The 18715-nt window shown below is 43.0% G+C and overlaps 1 protein-coding gene across 1 annotated transcript; it reads left to right on the top strand.

The window, feature by feature from the left end:
* The first annotated feature begins 196 nt into the window (after positions 1–196).
* Positions 197–7047, top strand: LOC140233417 (histamine N-methyltransferase-like). Its single transcript, XM_072313524.1, has 3 exons — positions 197–398; positions 5148–5477; positions 6662–7047. Exons 1-3 carry the CDS (start codon positions 197–199, stop codon positions 7024–7026), a joined length of 897 nt encoding a protein of 298 aa, XP_072169625.1. The 3' UTR covers positions 7027–7047.
* The last annotated feature ends 11668 nt before the right edge of the window (positions 7048–18715 follow it).

An 18715-nucleotide genomic window follows, 5' to 3' on the forward strand; every position in this document is an offset into this window, starting at 1 on the left:
GTATACCAGCAAAGGGTCAAAGAGATTAATTTCGGTCGAGTGACAATGATCTTTGTTCATGCACTCCCATAATATTGGGATGTAGTGCAGGACTACCAGTATCATATGACATAAGTTACTCACTGATTATACAAGTGCACAATCGTTGCACATTGCATTATTCTGAATCTGAGCAAGGATACTTTCGAGATCGACGATGGAACACGCCAAGTTGAAGCCACTCATGGACGACCCCGACTACTACACCAAAACTTTCCATGTGTTCGCCAAACGGTCCGAAAATATCGAGATCCTAGCTAAATGGGAAGATAAGTTTCTTCCTGGAGTGGTTGAGAGACTCGTAGAGCGCCTTCCCTCAGACTCCACAGTCAGAATGTTGGGAATCGGCAGCGGCTCTGGTAAGAACTTTAACCCTTTGTGTGCTTTGAGTACTGATTGACACAGAATACCCCATAGCATTGTACACGCTGTCCAAAATTTCTGGCAAAACAAGAGCATCAGTATCATAAAACAAGTTAAGGAACAAAATGTTCAACGTGTTCTGCTTCGGACCTATAGTGAACAGAAAAATTTCCGGACAGATCGATACTCCCAGTATCAGTTTCGGGCTTGTTTTCTGAAACAGCTGAACTCGATTCATAGCCTAGTTTGATCCCCACCCACAGTTAGACGAAAAATCAGGTCATCGGCGTGATTCGCACATTATCGTTGACGTAACCTGTAACAAGTTCGCTGTTGATTTATTCATTGATTGATGTAATTTTTGCAATTCGATGAATAATGTATACATTATTAAACATCTGATATATCTACAAATGAATGATCACAAAAGCACACATTAATTTGGGTTGGTAGCCCTATACACATTAACCCTCTTTGTGCCACACTCTAAAAACATCCGGGTCAGAACTGACCCGGAAAACTAGGGTCCGTTGGGGTCACACTCCGTTCCAGGTCAAAAAATTACTTGGAATTTGGTCATGAAGAGCCGGAATGGGTTCACCCTGACCCAATTCATGACTCTGAATAGGGTCATATCTGACCCCATTCCTTGTGATTTCTGACCTGGAATGGAGTGTGGCCCCAGCAGACCCTTTTCCGGGTCAGACTGACCCGGATGTTTCTAGAGTGCACGTTCATATCCTGTCCATTGGTTTGTGTGTGAAAACTGTACACCCATTGGCACAAGAGGGGTTAATAGCAGTGCCCTCATGATGGAGCTGTTCTTCCGAGGGGTCCAGAAGTAAAACCTTCAGTACAATGTCAACACAGAAAATAAACAAAACATCAACAAAAAGATATGCGAAATTAAATAATCTACCTTTTTAAACATTTTGAAATAAACATAGGGGGTAAATTTGCGACCCTCTATTACTAAAATATCTGCGGTGTTTATGGGTTTTGGGTTTAGGTAGAACATGAGTACCGACAGAACGACTATTACATGGCATGAAAATCTAAACAGCTCTTTTAGATAAGGAGGAGACAAATTTTACATTCAAGGCCATAAATGTCTTGGAGTATAAGTGGTCTTTGTGCCCGGATTCTAATGTCTGAACAAGATAAGAAATTCTTGATTTAAAGCTGTTTTTTTTTTTTTAAGTTTTAATTCAAATGATTATTATCAATGACCTATTTTGAAATTTATCTGTGAACTCGATCAGCCCGTTTACGTAACGCGTATATATAGGAAATGAAAACACATTCAAGATCATTTCATCAAATTTTGAAAGTTGATTAAGTATGGTTGGGATATTTCAAATATAATGGGATTCTATATGAAGTACATACAATAAAAAAAAAAATGCTTTTTATTCGAACCTATTACAAACTAGAATCACGGCGCAATGTAGTAGGCGATCTTGTGTTTGCCAGTACAAGAGATTTAGTCATGTTATTGCACTGTCACTGTAAAGCCATGAAATGCACAAAAACCCGAAGGGCGTAAATATAAAAACAGTTTAATGTGCAAACTGTCACCCATAAAAATCAGTCTCCTAAATTGCAGCAAACGCAATATGCAGACGGGAAACTATAGATAGCAATATGCCAACCACGTGAATCGTGCAAGTAAATGTAAATACAATGTCTTATGTACTTGTATATTTGTAGTTAACTCCAACAACATTACTTGAAGATATGGTAGATGAGTTCTGTCAAATCTCCATCTACATTCCCACGTTTGATTTTCACCAAACTTGTCAGGTAGCATTCCTAGGGTAATACACGGTCTCAATTTGTTCAAAGACATCACTGTTAAACGAGTGGCTGATATGTCGATCAATAATTATTTTCCCCTAGTATCGCGTTATACCGCCAATTGCAGCAAAAAAGAAAGTACTATTAATCGAATTCGAGTCTCTCTCTCTCTCTCTCTCTCTCTCCGTCTCTCTCTCTCTCTCTCTGTCAGATTTTAACGGTGTTTACCTTCCAAAAGATGTGCAGATTGATCACCGATATGATGTTCCGGTGTTAAACTTTGTCCTGCCATTAGAGATCCTCTACTCTGCTTTATTGCCTTCGGTTGATTTTCCGTGTAATCATCGAGTTAGGAAACGTCGCATATCTCGTTGCAACTGGAACATTTCAATAGATTGTTAAATATCATGTATTATTAAATAAAGCTGCCTGCGTCCCTTGTATCCTGTATAGACGCGTCATATCGACAAAAAAAAAAATATAAATTATATAAGTAACAAAACTGGAACAAAGTTTATGCTGCATTCACCAACGGTTTATTTCTGCACACAAATTTTCGAGCGTCTCGCCGCCCTTTCTCAAGTGTTGATATGTTGTGAAAGGGCGGCGAGACGCTCGAAAATTTGTGTGCAGAAATAAACCGTTGGTGAATACAGCATGAACTTTGTTCCAGTTTTGTTACTTATCTTTTTATCTTGCCAACACGTGGACTACCTAATCAACATATATATATATATAAATTATTTGCAAAATCGTCAACAGTATGTTAGTTTTCAGTCGTATGAATCACAGAAACTTGATGTTAAATGTGGGGTACCTCCATTTCAGGGCCTCTGTTGTTTAACATTTATATAAATGATATCATAAATTCTTCTCCATCTTTGAATTTTATACGTTTTGCTGATGATACATTCATTATTACATCAGATCATGATATAGGGACCCTTGTAAATCGTTTGAACACTGAATTATCAAATATATTGTATTGGTTTAAATCAAACAAGCTATCTTTGAATGTTAACAAGACAAATTTTGTTCACTTTAGAAAACCCTTCTCACAGGATTTTAATGTCAATAAATCAATTGATGGGTTTTCTCTTTGCGAGAAGCAGGCTATTGGATTTCTAGGCATTGCAATCGATTCTCATTTGACATGGAACGAACATATATCCTGTCTACAAAGGACCCTATCAGGAAATATTGGTGTACTCTGGAAGTTGAGAGATCTTTTATCGGAACAATCCCTGATCATCTTATATAATTCTTTAATTTTGCCTCAATTATTGTATTCAAATATTGTATGGGGTAATTGTAGTATTACTAAACTGAATTCATTGTATTTACTCCAAAAGCGTGCCATTCGCATCATTACTAATTCTACTTATTTATCTCATACAGATCCTTTATTTCATTGTTTGCACAATTTGAAGCTTCATGACATCCACATTTTACAAACAGGTATATTTATGTACAAGTACGCAACAAATCAACTTTCCTCTTTATTTCATAATATATTTCACTTAAGTTCGAATATACACACATATCCAAGTCGCCATTCGACAACTTTCACCTTGTGAACCCCAAAACTGTTTTAGTTCAGAAATCAATTAGACATTACGGTCCCGATGTCTGGAACAACCTGTACCTGATCAATTAAAGCAGTGTACTTCATTCTTTTTCCTTTAAGGCTCATTTAAAAAAAGTATTTATTATTGAAATATGTTTCCAGTTAGTTGTCTTTGATTAGTCTCAGTCAGCCCTGACCCATGCAAAATGTTTTTCATTTTTTCCCATTCCCTCCCGTTCTTTTCTTTGATAATGACTGTACAGGGGCACTTATTTGTATATTGCATACCTTCAGTAAAGCACATACCTTACCCTCAAAATAGGCATGCTATAGCATTAATTTTTCTCTTGCACTGTCATCTGCACACACGACGCACTGTCACTCGCACACACCTACACTTCTGTTGTCTATTATACCAGTAGTCAATGGTGCTGCGTGCTGTTTTTTTTTTTTTCTTCTTTGAAAGCGCCAAGTCACTGTTTTTCTTTTCCGTTGTTTTTTTTCTTTAGCAAATTGTGTTTCGTATATCAAGATTAAGAGTTTTATGAGTACATTTACGATTGGTGTTGTATTATATTCGTATTACATATATAGATAGGGCCTCATCCACGTCAAGCTCTGCTTATGATGACGGTCCCCTGTATTGATTTCTCCTTTGTTCATAGATACAGTATGCCTTAATATGTTATTTTGATTCATATGTCACTACAGACTGATGCTGTTACGCAAATGATATTTCTTGTATTGATTTGTATGTTAAACCCTCTCTTTTTTTGCATACTGTGTATCACTCTGTTTTCATTTGCAATTGTATTTGGAGAAAGGAAATGCAGAAATAAACCAAACTAAACCAAACCAAACCAAATATATATATATATATATATATATATATATATCCATATAAAACTACGTAGAAATCTTCTTCGTAGAGTTTCAGCCGAAGGATATTGTTTCCATAGTCTGATTCATGTCCATCTACCAAACTGGCAAAAATGTACTGAGCTCCCAAAAGAGTTATAACAAGGTAAAACGTTATTATTTAATAGCAAAACGTGCGGACACGTAAATAAACAGATATCACTTCCAGTGATACCACGTGAAATGAATATTGTAGAAGAACAAATGTTTTAATGGCTCTCTTATTTCAGTTTTGATCAATGATTATTATCTACGTAACTCTACTGCCATTTTCGTCGTTTTGTTCGTTTACTTGATATTTTCCCAGTACGTCTGTCTTTCGAAATGTTTGTTGTTCGTTTTTTTCCTGTTTTTTTTTTTCAGTGGACATTTTTCAATGTATCCTTGCCTAAACCTGTAACGTATTGTATTAATATGATCATACTTACGTATTCATTTTACTTATTTTTTCTTCTTTTTATAGGAGAAGTGGACAGCAGTATGGCCGCCATGATCCGGGCTCGTTTCAAGGCCGTTCACAACACCGTGATCGAACCCGCTGCTAGCCAGCTTGATATGTATCGTAAGCTCATCGCCGATGGGAAGGAACAATTTGCCGGAATCGACTTCGAACTCCACCAGGATACACTAGACGAGTATCGAAGGAAGCTGAGCGAAACGGGCGTGCATCCAAAGTACCACTTCATCTGTGCCATTCACTCAGTCTACTACGTGGACGATTTGATCGACACCATTCGCTATCTACATGACTGTCTGGAGGACGGAGGAATGCTGCTAATCGTTATCATTTCAGGTAAATGCGGAAAGGGCCGGAAATGATACATGTATATAAAATTGTAATTTCACGTAGGACACAGTACTAAAAGTATCCTTCATGCCCAGGCGCGCACGTATGCAGTAAGGAAATACATGTAGGTCACCAGATTAACACTTTCACAGATAGAGAGATTTATAAATGTATATTTTCAGTATGTACACTGTAATTATGTATGTAATTATCAATTGAATTAAAATCAAATTAATGCATCTCAACGGGCGTAAAGGATAGCATAATAGAAAGGAGCGAGTGAGATGAGCTACATATCCATCATAATTACCCTGGAGATAATTAGCAAAGAATTACTATTGGTATTAGAAGTCGAATACTGAACATAGGGTTAGTATTGGAATGACTATCAATGTATTCAAATGTATCAATGTCTTCAAATTCATACCATTCACTTCCCTTTCAGTAGGAATCCCTCTATAAACATGATAAAAAGACTCTAATAATGAAAGATCTGGCATTATTACTACTGGCGATGGCTTTATGAAAGTATCATGAATATCAATATTTGAATAAGCTTTCGTTTTGTTTCCTTCTCCAAACTCGTTTTAATTCTCAGTATCGCCAACGTGCAAAACACCGTTGTAGAGCCCTGTCACAGATGCACCACGACATACCTTTTTAGGCATTGTTGCGTCCAGTGGTCTAGCTCTTGCCTACGTAAACAAACATGTGATGCAATAAAACCAATGTCTGGATTTCATTCCCTACTATCCTTTTCTTCCTTTTGAATGATAAAAAAAGAATCGATAACACTGTTTGTTTTAACTGCTTTTACGGGCAGTCTCGTTTACGTATTCTCTTGGAATTAAGCCCTCTATCAGTAAAACATAAAGCTGAGGGACAGTCATACCCACGATGTTTCGACATGAGTGTCCGATTGTAGTGAGTTATACATGTCATCCTAGAACCTGAAAAACAAAACAAAACATGAAAAAGAAAAAGGTTAAATAAATCGTATCCATTTTTTTTTTCGCGAGGGAGATGCAACTAAACCAGATCCAACTCTGCGGCCAAGCTATCCTTTGAGTGCAAATAAAACGGAGCTAGCATGGCGGCACTTGCGTGTTGGCGATACCCCAAAATACGTCTAAATTTCTAAAAGAATATACTTCAATCGATGAAAAAACAAAATTGGCTTACCCTACTAGATACCAGTGGCACTTGGCGATTTTGGCAACGCTACACCCGTTTTCAGGATAAGAACAGCCCTTACATGTGCACTCGGGACCTGCGCGACGTCTTCAACGCCAACGGTATCCCGTTCACAGTCATTCGCCAGCCGTCTCACTTTATAGATATCACCAGCTGCTTCGATCATGATTCGGAAGAGGGCAACCTCCTCGTTGACTTCCTTTCCCAAGTCTGCGACCTCCGCGGGTCTGTGACCCAGGAGGTCCATCAGGAAGTCCTGGACTACCTGGGCTCCGCCGAGTGCTCGGAGAGGAAAGATGATGGTACCGTGCTCTTCAATGATGACTGGGATGCTATTATCGTGCAGAAATTCGTTATGTAAATCGGATTTAAGTGTCAAATTTTACCCCGAGGCCTCGATCTATGTCAAGCTGCTGTTTATGATCGCGGTCTCCTGCTTTTCTGTTATTATGATGTCTAAAGATACTCAATTCTAAAATCAATTCATTCAAATCTACCTCTATTTTTTTTCCTGAAATTCGTTTATTGTAACGGCATGGCATATTCTAAATTGATAATTGATACTGTCATGTTCATAGTGTATGTGTAAGGGGGGTCTTATGAGATGGAAAGTCATTTGTCAGGATGGTTCATCCCTACCCCAAATACATAATAATCATGTTTCATCAAATACAATTCGCCAAATCACCAATCGAACCGAGCGTGTGGGCGTCAAGGCGGAGACAATATAAAGAACAATGAAATGCACAGTGAATTATATTGCGTGGCCTCCTTGGCATTGAGATTTATTTATTGATCTTTAACTCAACCAGTTTGCTCTCCTCGCATAAAAGAGGAGGAAAAGGGGTAATTATACAGATAATGAATGGTGTGAAAACGTACCGCGGTACTTACATATTATCTTTGTATGGATAATCAGTCGCGAATTTAATAACGCAAGAACAGTCCTCGCGGTGGAATTGCAACACTTCACGTCAGCTGATCGCGTTGGAGCGCTCAGTTCATAAAGGGGTCTACAGATGATGAGCACCAAATAACTCAGATTTTCTCCACGCAGGGTTGATCCACAGGTGGGGGGGGGGGGTGTAGTGCCTCCTTCCGTACTGCACGAAGATATATCAGTTCAACAAAATGGATTTCCAATGCCACATCCAAACAACCTGGCATCACTGGAGACTGGACTATTAAACTGGCATTTCCGATTCACCGCATTTCCATGGACATTCACGGCAGGTACAATTGTAAGCGTCTATCTCAGACCTCATCTCCATTCACACATTTTACAGTCTTCAAAACAACTGTCGGCAAGCCCAGAACAAGTACAAATCTCTCCTTCCCTACAGTTTTCCTCCAGCCCAGGTTATCTTACACCCTTCCCCTATCGCAGGCTGTAGAAGAAGACCCGACACATACCCTCCCCTCGCTTCTCCCCACTCTCCCCTACATCCCATAATGTTCCCTTACATCCCATCATGTCCCCCCCCCCCAAATGTTGTCCACATGTACATGACCAGACTGCCTTCGCTCAGGCCTGGCCTGGCCACAGTCACCCCCTTGACCTGTCGACCCTTGCCCATAACTTGCTCTATGTTGTCCGAGGCTCCCCTGTGCTGGATTTCCAACTGCACAACATAGCAGCCCCACTACATTCAATCTTAAAGGTGCTGTTCACCAAAGGGGACAAAATATGTTTGGGTCACCAACTCTAGTACATGTGTAAGTAAACTGTATTACTATTTAAAAATGATTAAACTGATTAACTTTCTCTAACTGGTTGTTTCTATCCTAACTCCCATTTAGAAACTGTTTTAATGTACCAGTACGAAAACTGGGCTTAATTTTGGTCTTATGGCACGCCACTTAGTCTAAAATACTACGTCAAACAATTCCTCTACTACCGTTAAACACAAGGGTTATACACAAATAACAACTGCAAAATCGCCTACAAAACATAAACAAGTCTTGACCCAGCCAGGTCTGAACATGTCACATAACATATGATGAGACTCCAGTAAACAACAAAAAAAACACTGCAAAATGTACACCTCATTTACATCCCTCCATGTTTTGATTTGTCATGACTTCCACGTCATGACAGCCATAGGAAACTTCCTAAATATTTTTCACATGACTCGTATGATCAACCAAAGCTTGCTTTTTTTTTTCACAAGGCCGTGAATGATAACAAACTACAACATACAAATCATTCAATGAAAAGGATGCAACTCAAAACACACAATAATCGTTACAAACGAAGGCAAAACTCACACAGAGTACATAAACCATAAAGCAGTTTAAAGATGCAAATGAACGTTTGCAACGCAATCCTCAGCATCACATTTTATACTATTTACAATTCTCATAAATGCAATGAATTGACATTCGTGCAGAGAGTGCAACAGAGGTCAAAGTGACTTTGGACTAAAGTTTTGTACAGTCTAGTAGCTGTTGGTTCGCCCATGAAACTACTTGCTTTTTTGAGTAACTGAGGATTGTGTATAGCCTTATAAGGTCATACACATTTTGGTTTGCTGAGACTCAGTTGGATTACATAGATACCAGCGTATTTACATTGACAAGCTCTTTGGAGTTCTACGTTACCAATTCATACCTTGCATTGCTAAAAAGTCTTAACCTTGTTTTAGATCCTAAGATCGTGTAATTACCTTCCAGCACAATTAACGCCACGCATTTATGCGAGAGCCCATTAGCCATCAACTTGGCACTGGACATTTCCATTGAAATACTAGCAGTGTTAAGCCTCACATTAATGTATGAGTATTTACACTTTCATATCTCCTATCTGGAACACAAACAACTGTACAATTGATAAACAACAAAGAATCAAGTTTCATATAACTTTGGCAAGTCTCAAACCTTAAAATGCAATTAGGTTTAGATGTAGTTTTGTGCCTACAGTTTCTTTCTCTACATACAATAACACTTGACCAAAAGGCGATACCGATGGTGCATAACATAAAGATTAATACAATGGTTGTCCATTTCATGACAACGTCCATCTATATGTATGAAACAATCTAATATCAACAGTCTGATCTATGAACAAAACATCATGTTTAGGCATACCACATTCTTGTGTCCACAAAGCAAAAATCAATACGGGGGACCTTCATCCTAAGACCTGGATGTGGCCCTATCTTGAACACGAACATAATACAACGCAAACATGCCTACACACAAAAACTCTTAATCTTAATGTTGCATACCTGACATATTTATTAACTGAACAAGGTCATTCAATTCTTCCAAAGAAATCCTCCGCCCGGGCCAAGCTGAGTCCCAGCTCCAACCAATCCTTACTGATCACAAACCGATCCTGTCCTACATATAACGACGAAGCCTCATAACGGGGCGGTGGCACCCCAATATTTGACCTTCCGGACCTTCGCAATGGGGGAAGTTCTGCCTCTAAGGCGGGGTTACCATGGACACAACCATCAGTGCTGCTCTCCTTTGGCCCTTGGGGGGAGGACTCTGTCTCTTCTAAGGGGGCGACTGGGCTAGGAGGGGGGACGTGTTGTTCTGGAAAGATTGGTATTGGAGTGGTTGGTTGGGGAAAGGCTGCAGGGTCCGGGTGATGGGGAGGTGGAGGGACCAGAACTGGATAGAGTCTGAACAGAGGGTTTGGGGTTGAGGTGTCGAGGGACGTATGGGAGTCTTCCCGTGGTGGCTCGTTTGTCCTTTCCAGCTCATCTCCAGCGTCCTCGAACACACATGGTTTCAATTCATTCCGGTGCACAACTTTATGACTGCCTTCTCCTCTTTCCGGCTTGACCCTATACACGGGCCGTCCTTCCTGAGGTATTTCCTCAATGATGTAGGGAGAAGGGTTCCACTTGTCGGCAATCTTCTTCATTCGTTTGGGGTCACGGTTGCGTAGTAAGACCCGTTCCCCAACGCGTAGAGGGTGGTCTACAACTTTCTTCTTGTACTGTGTCTGCCTACTCTCTGCCGCTTTCGCTAGGTGTGCTTGGGTGAGCGTATGGGCCACTTTTAGCCCCTCGTGGTGAGCCTCTACCCATGCGGAGAGTTCCGTATTCTGATGGTGTTCACGTTCTAAACCCAGCGACACATCAAGGGGTAGACGAGCGTGTCTCCCGAACAGGAGGTAAAACGGGGTATAGCCCGTGGCAGAGTGAACAGTGTTGTTGTAGGAGTACACCAGGGCGTGCAGGTATTGGGGCCACCTCCTTCGCTTCTCAGTCTCAAGGGTCTGGACCATGCCAATCAAGGTTCTATTAAACCTTTCGCATTGTCCATTTCCAGCCGGGTGATATGGCGTGGTCCTACTTTTTTCTGCTCCGTACAGGTCACAGAGGTCTCGCATGAGTCTAGACTCAAAATTTGCCCCTTGGTCGGTAAGAATCCGTTGTGGGAATCCATAACAAAGGACGAAGTTCTTCCATAGGGCACGGGCAGTTGTCGCCGCCGTTTGGTCCCGAGTAGGAATTGCTACACAGAACTTGGTGAAATGATCTGTGATTACCAGGACGTTTTCATACCCATCAGTGGAGCGCTCCAATGACAGGTAATCGAGGGCTACCAGTTCCAGAGGGGCAGAGACTTTGATGGGAACCAGGGGGGCTTGTGGCCTCGGCTGCGAGCGGCGGAGGGAACATTCACGGCATCTCGCACACCACTGAGAAACCCTTTCCGTCATTTGCGGCCAATAAAAGCGCTCAGCTAGAAGCTCTGTTGTTCTGTCAACGCCAAAATGGCCCATGTCGTCATGCAGTGCTTTCAGAGCTATATCCTGCAGGTGATGAGGAAGGATAATCTGTCTCTCCTCCCTTCCTTGCCTCTGATTGTAGCGGCGGCGGTACAAGATGCCTGCTTCCAACGAAAGCCTCTCCCACTGTCCGAGGAGCTTGCAGGTAGTGCTGCTGTACTCCCTCCTTTCTTCAGCTGTGGGTCTTGTTCCTAGGGAAAGGTGTTGCATCACTTTGGACACGTCCTGGTCATTTGTTTGATGTGCTGCGAATTCCTCAGCTGACATTCCAGGTAACACGAAGGTCCCTCCCTTGCCCTCGCTAACCGTCGTCTGGAAGACTTCTACATCGTCAGCTTCGTCAGGTTCATCCCTTGTAGCTGGCTGTACCTGTTCGGAGTTTGGAAGGCGGGACAGTAGGTCTGCATTAGCATTTGTCCTCCCTGGACGGTAGTGGATCTTCAGCTCAAAGTTAGCTAGCTTAGCCAACCATCTTTGCTCTGTCGCTCCAAGACTAGCGGTGTTCAGATGAACAAGCGGGTTGTGATCGGTGTAGACCTCAACGGCAGAACCAAGGAGATAGTCTCTAAACTTCTCTGCAACGGCCCACTTCAGAGCGAGGAGTTCGAGCTTGAAGGCACTGTAATTAGAGTCATTCCTTTCTGCCTTTCTTAAACCCCGACTGGCATATGCGATGACTCTCTCAGTTCCGTCCGTCTCCTGTGAGAGAACTGCACCTAACCCCAGGTTGCTCGCGTCTGTGTACAACTTGAAAGGCCTGTCGAATCTAGGGTATGCTAGAACTGGTGATGTCACAAGGCACTTTCGGAGAGTGTCGAAGGCGACTTGGCACTCTGTGGTCCAGATGAAGGGTTTGGGTGGCTCAGGCCTCTTCTTCTGCCTCCGCTTCGGCTGGCCGGTAAGGGCAAAGAGGGGCTTGGCGATCTTTGAAAAGCCCTCCACAAATCTCCTGTAATATCCTGCGAACCCTAAAAACATCCGGACCTCCTTGGCATTGCGAGGTTGTGGCCAGTCTTTCAGTGCAGCACACTTGTCTGGGTCGGTAGAGATCCCCTCAGCCGATATGACATGGCCCAGGTATTTGACCTCCTTTTGGAAGAGGTGGCACTTTGAGGGTTTTACCTTGAGTCCAGCCTCAGACAAGCGGTTAAAGACTCTGTCCAGGTTCAGCAGGTGTGAGTCGAAATCCCGCGAGAAGATGACTACGTCGTCCAAGTATATCAGCAGTGTTTCATAATTTTGATCACCTAGACAGCGTTGCATTAGTCGTTGAAAGGTTGCCGGCGCGTTGGAGAGACCAAAGGGCATCCTATTAAATTCAAAGAGCCCCATGGGGGTTGTGAATGCAGTCTTCTCTTTGTCATCTTCGTTCATCTCCACCTGCCAATAGCCGCTGGCCAAGTCCAAGGTGGAGAAATAGCAGGCATCCCCAAGGGCGTCCAGGGACTCCTCAATCCTTGGGAGGGGGAAAGCATCCCTTCTGGTCTTAGCATTGAGCTTGCGATAGTCAACGCACAAGCGTAGACTGCCGTCACGTTTCTTAACTAAGACTATTGGCGACGCCCAAGGGCTTGAGCTCTCCCTGATGATGTCACTTTCTAGCAGGTTGTTGAGGTGTTCTTTGACATCCTTGAAGAGTTGTGGGGGAATACGCCGGAACGGCTCCTTGTGGGGTGGGGCGTTCCCGGTTGGGATGGAATGGGTGCTTATCGTGGTCCGGCCGTAATCTCCCTCGCCCTGCGAGAATACCTGTTTATGTCGAGTCAGGAGTTGCCCTATCCTCTCAATTTGGGTACCCGATAGCCCATCAGTACATATGTCGACATCCGCAAGTACATCATCAGGGAGGGACTGTTCTCCAAGTGAAACTTGGAGTGTCTCAGCATCAACCTGCTCTAGTCGTATTCTGTTACAACCAATTATGGCGCATGGGTCCACGGTGTGCAGTGTGGCTAGCTGGGTGCATCGGTCAAGGTAAATATCACCTGGGCTGTGGTTAACAACTCTCACTGGGACAAGTCCTCTCTTTGCGGTCACCACTGCACGGCCGGTAAGGATACCCTTCGGCAGATTTCCATCCATCCAAGGCTCCACTAAGCCCATTAGCTCCCTTCTATTCTGAACTGCATGGCACACCCCCAAGACAATTTCTTCGCACCCAGCCTTCACTTGCACTCGCTTTGCTGCAGGGTGTACCCGAAACCCATAGCTTGGGCTATCCATGTATTGTCCTACTGAGAGAACCTGTTTCCACGCTCCTCCATTGTGTACCTGTGTAGGTTGGAGGAAGCTCTGTCCAAGCTGGCTAAAGAGAGATTTTCGACACTGGTCTATGACGTTCATTCCCAGTAGGCAGGGGGATGAAGATGAGGGTGCTCGGTCCACTACTAACATGCTTACTCTCCCTAAGTCCTGGCCGAGGACCTCCATCTTCACTTCAACACATCCGATATAGGGTACCTCTAGGCCGTTTGCACCCCGGAGTTTCAGCCAAGGCAGGGTTCCAGTGTGTTGCTCAACTTGGAGAGATTCCAAACAATGTTTATCAATGGTAGACACCTGAGAGCCAGTGTCGAGAATGCAGGAGATGTCGACTCCTTCAATCCTGGCAGTGGCCAACAGATGTCCACCAATGACGTGTTGGGTGCTCTCTGATGATACCGAGGTACCTCCTGTAGGGTCTTCCCTCTTGCTCTCCGTCGCTCGACCCTCGGCGCCGGAGCCATCTAGTTTCCCTGGTAAGGAGCACGTGGTCCCTGGGTCATTGTGTTTGGGCGCTTAGGAGGAGGACCAGGCTGGAAGGGAGGTTGCATGTGTGGTGGTACCAGGTTGGCGGGTGCTTGTCGCGGATGGATGGGGGGTGGATGGGATGTCGTGGACGGTTGGGGGGTCCAGCCATACGGTTGGCGGGGTGCTGCTACAGGGCAGTTGCGTGCCAGGTGTCCATACTGTTGGCAAGTAAAACATCGTGGCCGCCCGGATTCATCCCAGTTTGGGTTTCCTCTTGGTGCCCGCTCCTGAGCTTTGTGTTGGGTCACTTGCTCACTCAGTTCGGTGACTATCGCACGAAGGGCCTTCATTTCCTCAACCAGTTGTTGTACCGTGGGGTCCGGAGTTTTCGTACGCCCTGAATCTTGGTGGGTGGCATATACTGTTGCGGGTGGGTGACCAAGGTCACCCAAGCCACTTTCCTCCTCGCCTTCAATCTTACTGGCTTCCTCCTTTAGGTCTGCAAAGGTCATAGGTTGCTGCTGCCTCCAATATCGGGAGACAACCACCCTGACGTGCCCTGCACGGAGCCCCTCAGTGAAGCAACTACACAACAGTTCGTCGATATTTTTCACGAAGTCTGGCTTCACAGATCGTATCTTTCCTCCGATTTCCTGCAAGGCCAGCGCGTATTGTCGGGTGGACTCGCCTGGCTTTTGTCGCCTGGCGTGCAGCCTGCCGAGAAGGGATGCAACGGTATCCTTTTCTTCATAGAGCTCCCTAAGAGTCTTGAAAATATCCTCTACCGATCGCTGTTCCTGAGGAAGCACCAAGATCTCTCTTCTTGCGTCCCCGGCAAGGTGATGCAAGATAACCTCAACCTTCTGATCTTCGGGTGTGCGCCATGCCCGGAATGCAGCCTCTACCCTCGCAATAAACTCGTGTACATTCGACCCACTTGCCCTGTGCCCAGTAAATTCGGGGATCGATATATAGAAGGGCACATAACTTACTGGCATGACAGGGCTTGGGGATGGGATTTGTGTCTCGTTTCTGTTTGCAGCACTATTTATTTGGTGTGTTTGGTCCATTTTGGACATTTTGCTCGCTTGATTGGGACTAGGCAATGGGACTTGTTCGTCGTTTGGGTTCACAACACTATCTACTAGGTCTGTCTGGTCGTCTGTGGACATGTTGTTTACTTTATACTAAAAGTATTTCAACTTGGATTCCCACTCAATCACGAAACAAAATAAATCACATTCACAATCAACAGCATTAATCAGTTAATATATAATCGAGGTACCTCCCTCCAGCTGCTACAAGGATTATCAACTATATATTTACACCACAAAATAACTCAACACAACACACCAGATGACCTAGTATTGAATGCGTCCCGAATAGTCCAAATCTGTCGTCTCTCAAATTATATTTGATATTAAATGTAATACGTCATTGTGAGGACATAGGATCGTGATATTTAGAACAACAATCAAAGGTGCCACATCTAGCGTCAGCATGGAGCAGTATACTCACATTAAAACATTGTCGCCTTTCAGTAATGGGCTTTCACTGATTTGCCCTGAATAATGTTTCAATTAATATTTCAATTACTAAAAAAAATTACCTTGCTCGATGCAGTGCTTCACAGTGTTTGTGGCATAATACGAAATACGGTGTAAATTGATAGTGTTATTATGTGTAAATCTCAACGCCAACCTTGACATCCCACTCCTGACACCAATTTATGTAAGGGGGGTCTTATGAGATGGAAAGTCATTTGTCAGGATGGTTCATCCCTACCCCAAATACATAATAATCATGTTTCATCAAATACAATTCGCCAAATCACCAATCGAACCGAGCGTGTGGGCGTCAAGGCGGAGACAATATAAAGAACAATGAAATGCACAGTGAATTATATTGCGTGGCCTCCTTGGCATTGAGATTTATTTATTGATCTTTAACTCAACCAGTTTGCTCTCCTCGCATAAAAGAGGAGGAAAAGGGGTAATTATACAGATAATGAATGGTGTGAAAACGTACCGCGGTACTTACATATTATCTTTGTATGGATAATCAGTCGCGAATTTAATAACGCAAGAACAGTCCTCGCGGTGGAATTGCAACACTTCACGTCAGCTGATCGCGTTGGAGCGCTCAGTTCATAAAGGGGTCTACAGATGATGAGCACCAAATAACTCAGATTTTCTCCACGCAGGGTTGATCCACAGGTGGGGGGGGGGGGGTGTAGTGCCTCCTTCCGTACTGCACGAAGATATATCAGTTCAACAAAATGGATTTCCAATGCCACATCCAAACAACCTGGCATCACTGGAGACTGGACTATTAAACTGGCATTTCCGATTCACCGCATTTCCATGGACATTCACGGCAGGTACAATTGTAAGCGTCTATCTCAGACCTCATCTCCATTCACACATTTTACAGTCTTCAAAACAACTGTCGGCAAGCCCAGAACAAGTACAAATCTCTCCTTCCCTACAGTTTTCCTCCAGCCCAGGTTATCTTACACCCTTCCCCTATCGCAGGCTGTAGAAGAAGACCCGACACATACCCTCCCCTCGCTTCTCCCCACTCTCCCCTACATCCCATAATGTTCCCTTACATCCCATCATGTCCCCCCCCCCAAATGTTGTCCACATGTACATGACCAGACTGCCTTCGCTCAGGCCTGGCCTGGCCACAGTCACCCCCTTGACCTGTCGACCCTTGCCCATAACTTGCTCTATGTTGTCCGAGGCTCCCCTGTGCTGGATTTCCAACTGCACAACATAGCAGCCCCACTACATTCAATCTTAAAGGTGCTGTTCACCAAAGGGGACAAAATATGTTTGGGTCACCAACTCTAGTACATGTGTAAGTAAACTGTATTACTATTTAAAAATGATTAAACTGATTAACTTTCTCTAACTGGTTGTTTCTATCCTAACTCCCATTTAGAAACTGTTTTAATGTACCAGTACGAAAACTGGGCTTAATTTTGGTCTTATGGCACGCCACTTAGTCTAAAATACTACGTCAAACAATTCCTCTACTACCGTTAAACACAAGGGTTATACACAAATAACAACTGCAAAATCGCCTACAAAACATAAACAAGTCTTGACCCAGCCAGGTCTGAACATGTCACATAACATATGATGAGACTCCAGTAAACAACAAAAAAAACACTGCAAAATGTACACCTCATTTACATATGTATCATGTACTTTGAATTAATTTGTAAGACAGCTATATGCTAGCTTATGCGTCGTACAATGTTGATTTCTAAATGTATGTATTCTTTCGTTATGTATGATTTGGAAAAAAAGCAAGAAATAAAAGTAAGCTATTAACCAATCTGTAGTGCGGTAAAACTGCGTAGGCCTACATATGATACAACAAATATACGGATGTACAAGGTTGTACATGTGTACGTCATCAAATACAGTATTAGGCCTATGGCGATATAAGGGTCTTGACGACATGCACGTTCATTCAAACTACATGTATGTTGAATGTTGTTCCTTCGCCTTAAAGAAGTCGAAATGCTATAGATATTCAGAAATTGATTAAATACCTCTGTTACGGCTGAAATTGTCGCCCCCGCACAATTTGTCGCCTGGCGACAAATTGTGCTGCTCGTGCAGTCCCCAATTTTTGTCCTCAATGGCGTCAATTCGTGCATGCAAAAAATGAAACGTAGCTGTACAAGTTGTCGTCGTTTGTTGTCTTCAAGCTGCAGAAGATGATGCTATTGATGCACTACGAATTGAGTGGTTGAGGTGGGTGTGACTGGTAAATGTGATATGTATGTGTGTGTGTGTGGGGGGGGGGGGTTGCATGCTATGTGTTGTGTATGGTGTGTAGACGCGTGTATGTGACATGTGTTTGCACATCAATTTCCCTAACTTACACTCACTCATCATCCACCAACTGCAAACACACACACTCACACGTTCACACCCGTCCCTCAAACCCACATCCCGTCCATCCACTCCTCTCCTTTTCAGGCGCACCCCACACATACATGCATACATACACACACATAAACACAACACACACGCACACACGCACGCACACACACGGACTCTCAATTCTCAAGAGCGCGTGCACATACATTGTACACACTTCCTCCTAACCTTAACATGACTTTTTACATGACTTGTTTGCATGGATGGAGCCATGAAAGTTCTGTGTTGGTGTTTCAATGCTTATGTCAAAAATGATACATCTGTGAAAGTTTGAGAAAAATCAGACAATCCGTTCAGAAGTTATTTTTTTTTTTTAACAGTTTCTGTGCTGTCACTCCTGGATGAAAAAATTACTACAGTTCAATCATGTTACACGCATACCACAAAACAAGAAAAATATAAAGAGAATTCCTCAAAATTTCATTTTTTGAAAAAAATAATAATTACACATTCCCTAAACTTGTATCAAACATAAATAATAAGTTAAGGCCCGTAATATTATTCCCCCTTGACTTCTGAAAGAGGCAAGACATTTGCACTTCTATTATCGAGAAAAGTGAACATATGCTGATTTTTTTTTCTGCAGATTTTCTCAACGTATATACATTGAA

Source organism: Diadema setosum, chromosome 9 (genome assembly GCF_964275005.1).
Source record: "Diadema setosum chromosome 9, eeDiaSeto1, whole genome shotgun sequence".
In the NCBI taxonomy this organism is placed as follows: Eukaryota; Metazoa; Echinodermata; class Echinoidea; order Diadematoida; family Diadematidae; genus Diadema; species Diadema setosum.

Coding starts and splice junctions, on each gene's coding strand:
- LOC140233417 (XM_072313524.1), top strand. CDS start 197: ATGGAACACGCCAAGTTGAAGCCACTCATGGACGACCCCGACTACTAC. Junction 399..5,147: donor GGGAATCGGCAGCGGCTCTG/GTAAGAACTTTA, acceptor TTCTTTTTATAG/GAGAAGTGGACAGCAGTATG. Junction 5,478..6,661: donor GCTAATCGTTATCATTTCAG/GTAAATGCGGAA, acceptor TTACCCTACTAG/ATACCAGTGGCACTTGGCGA.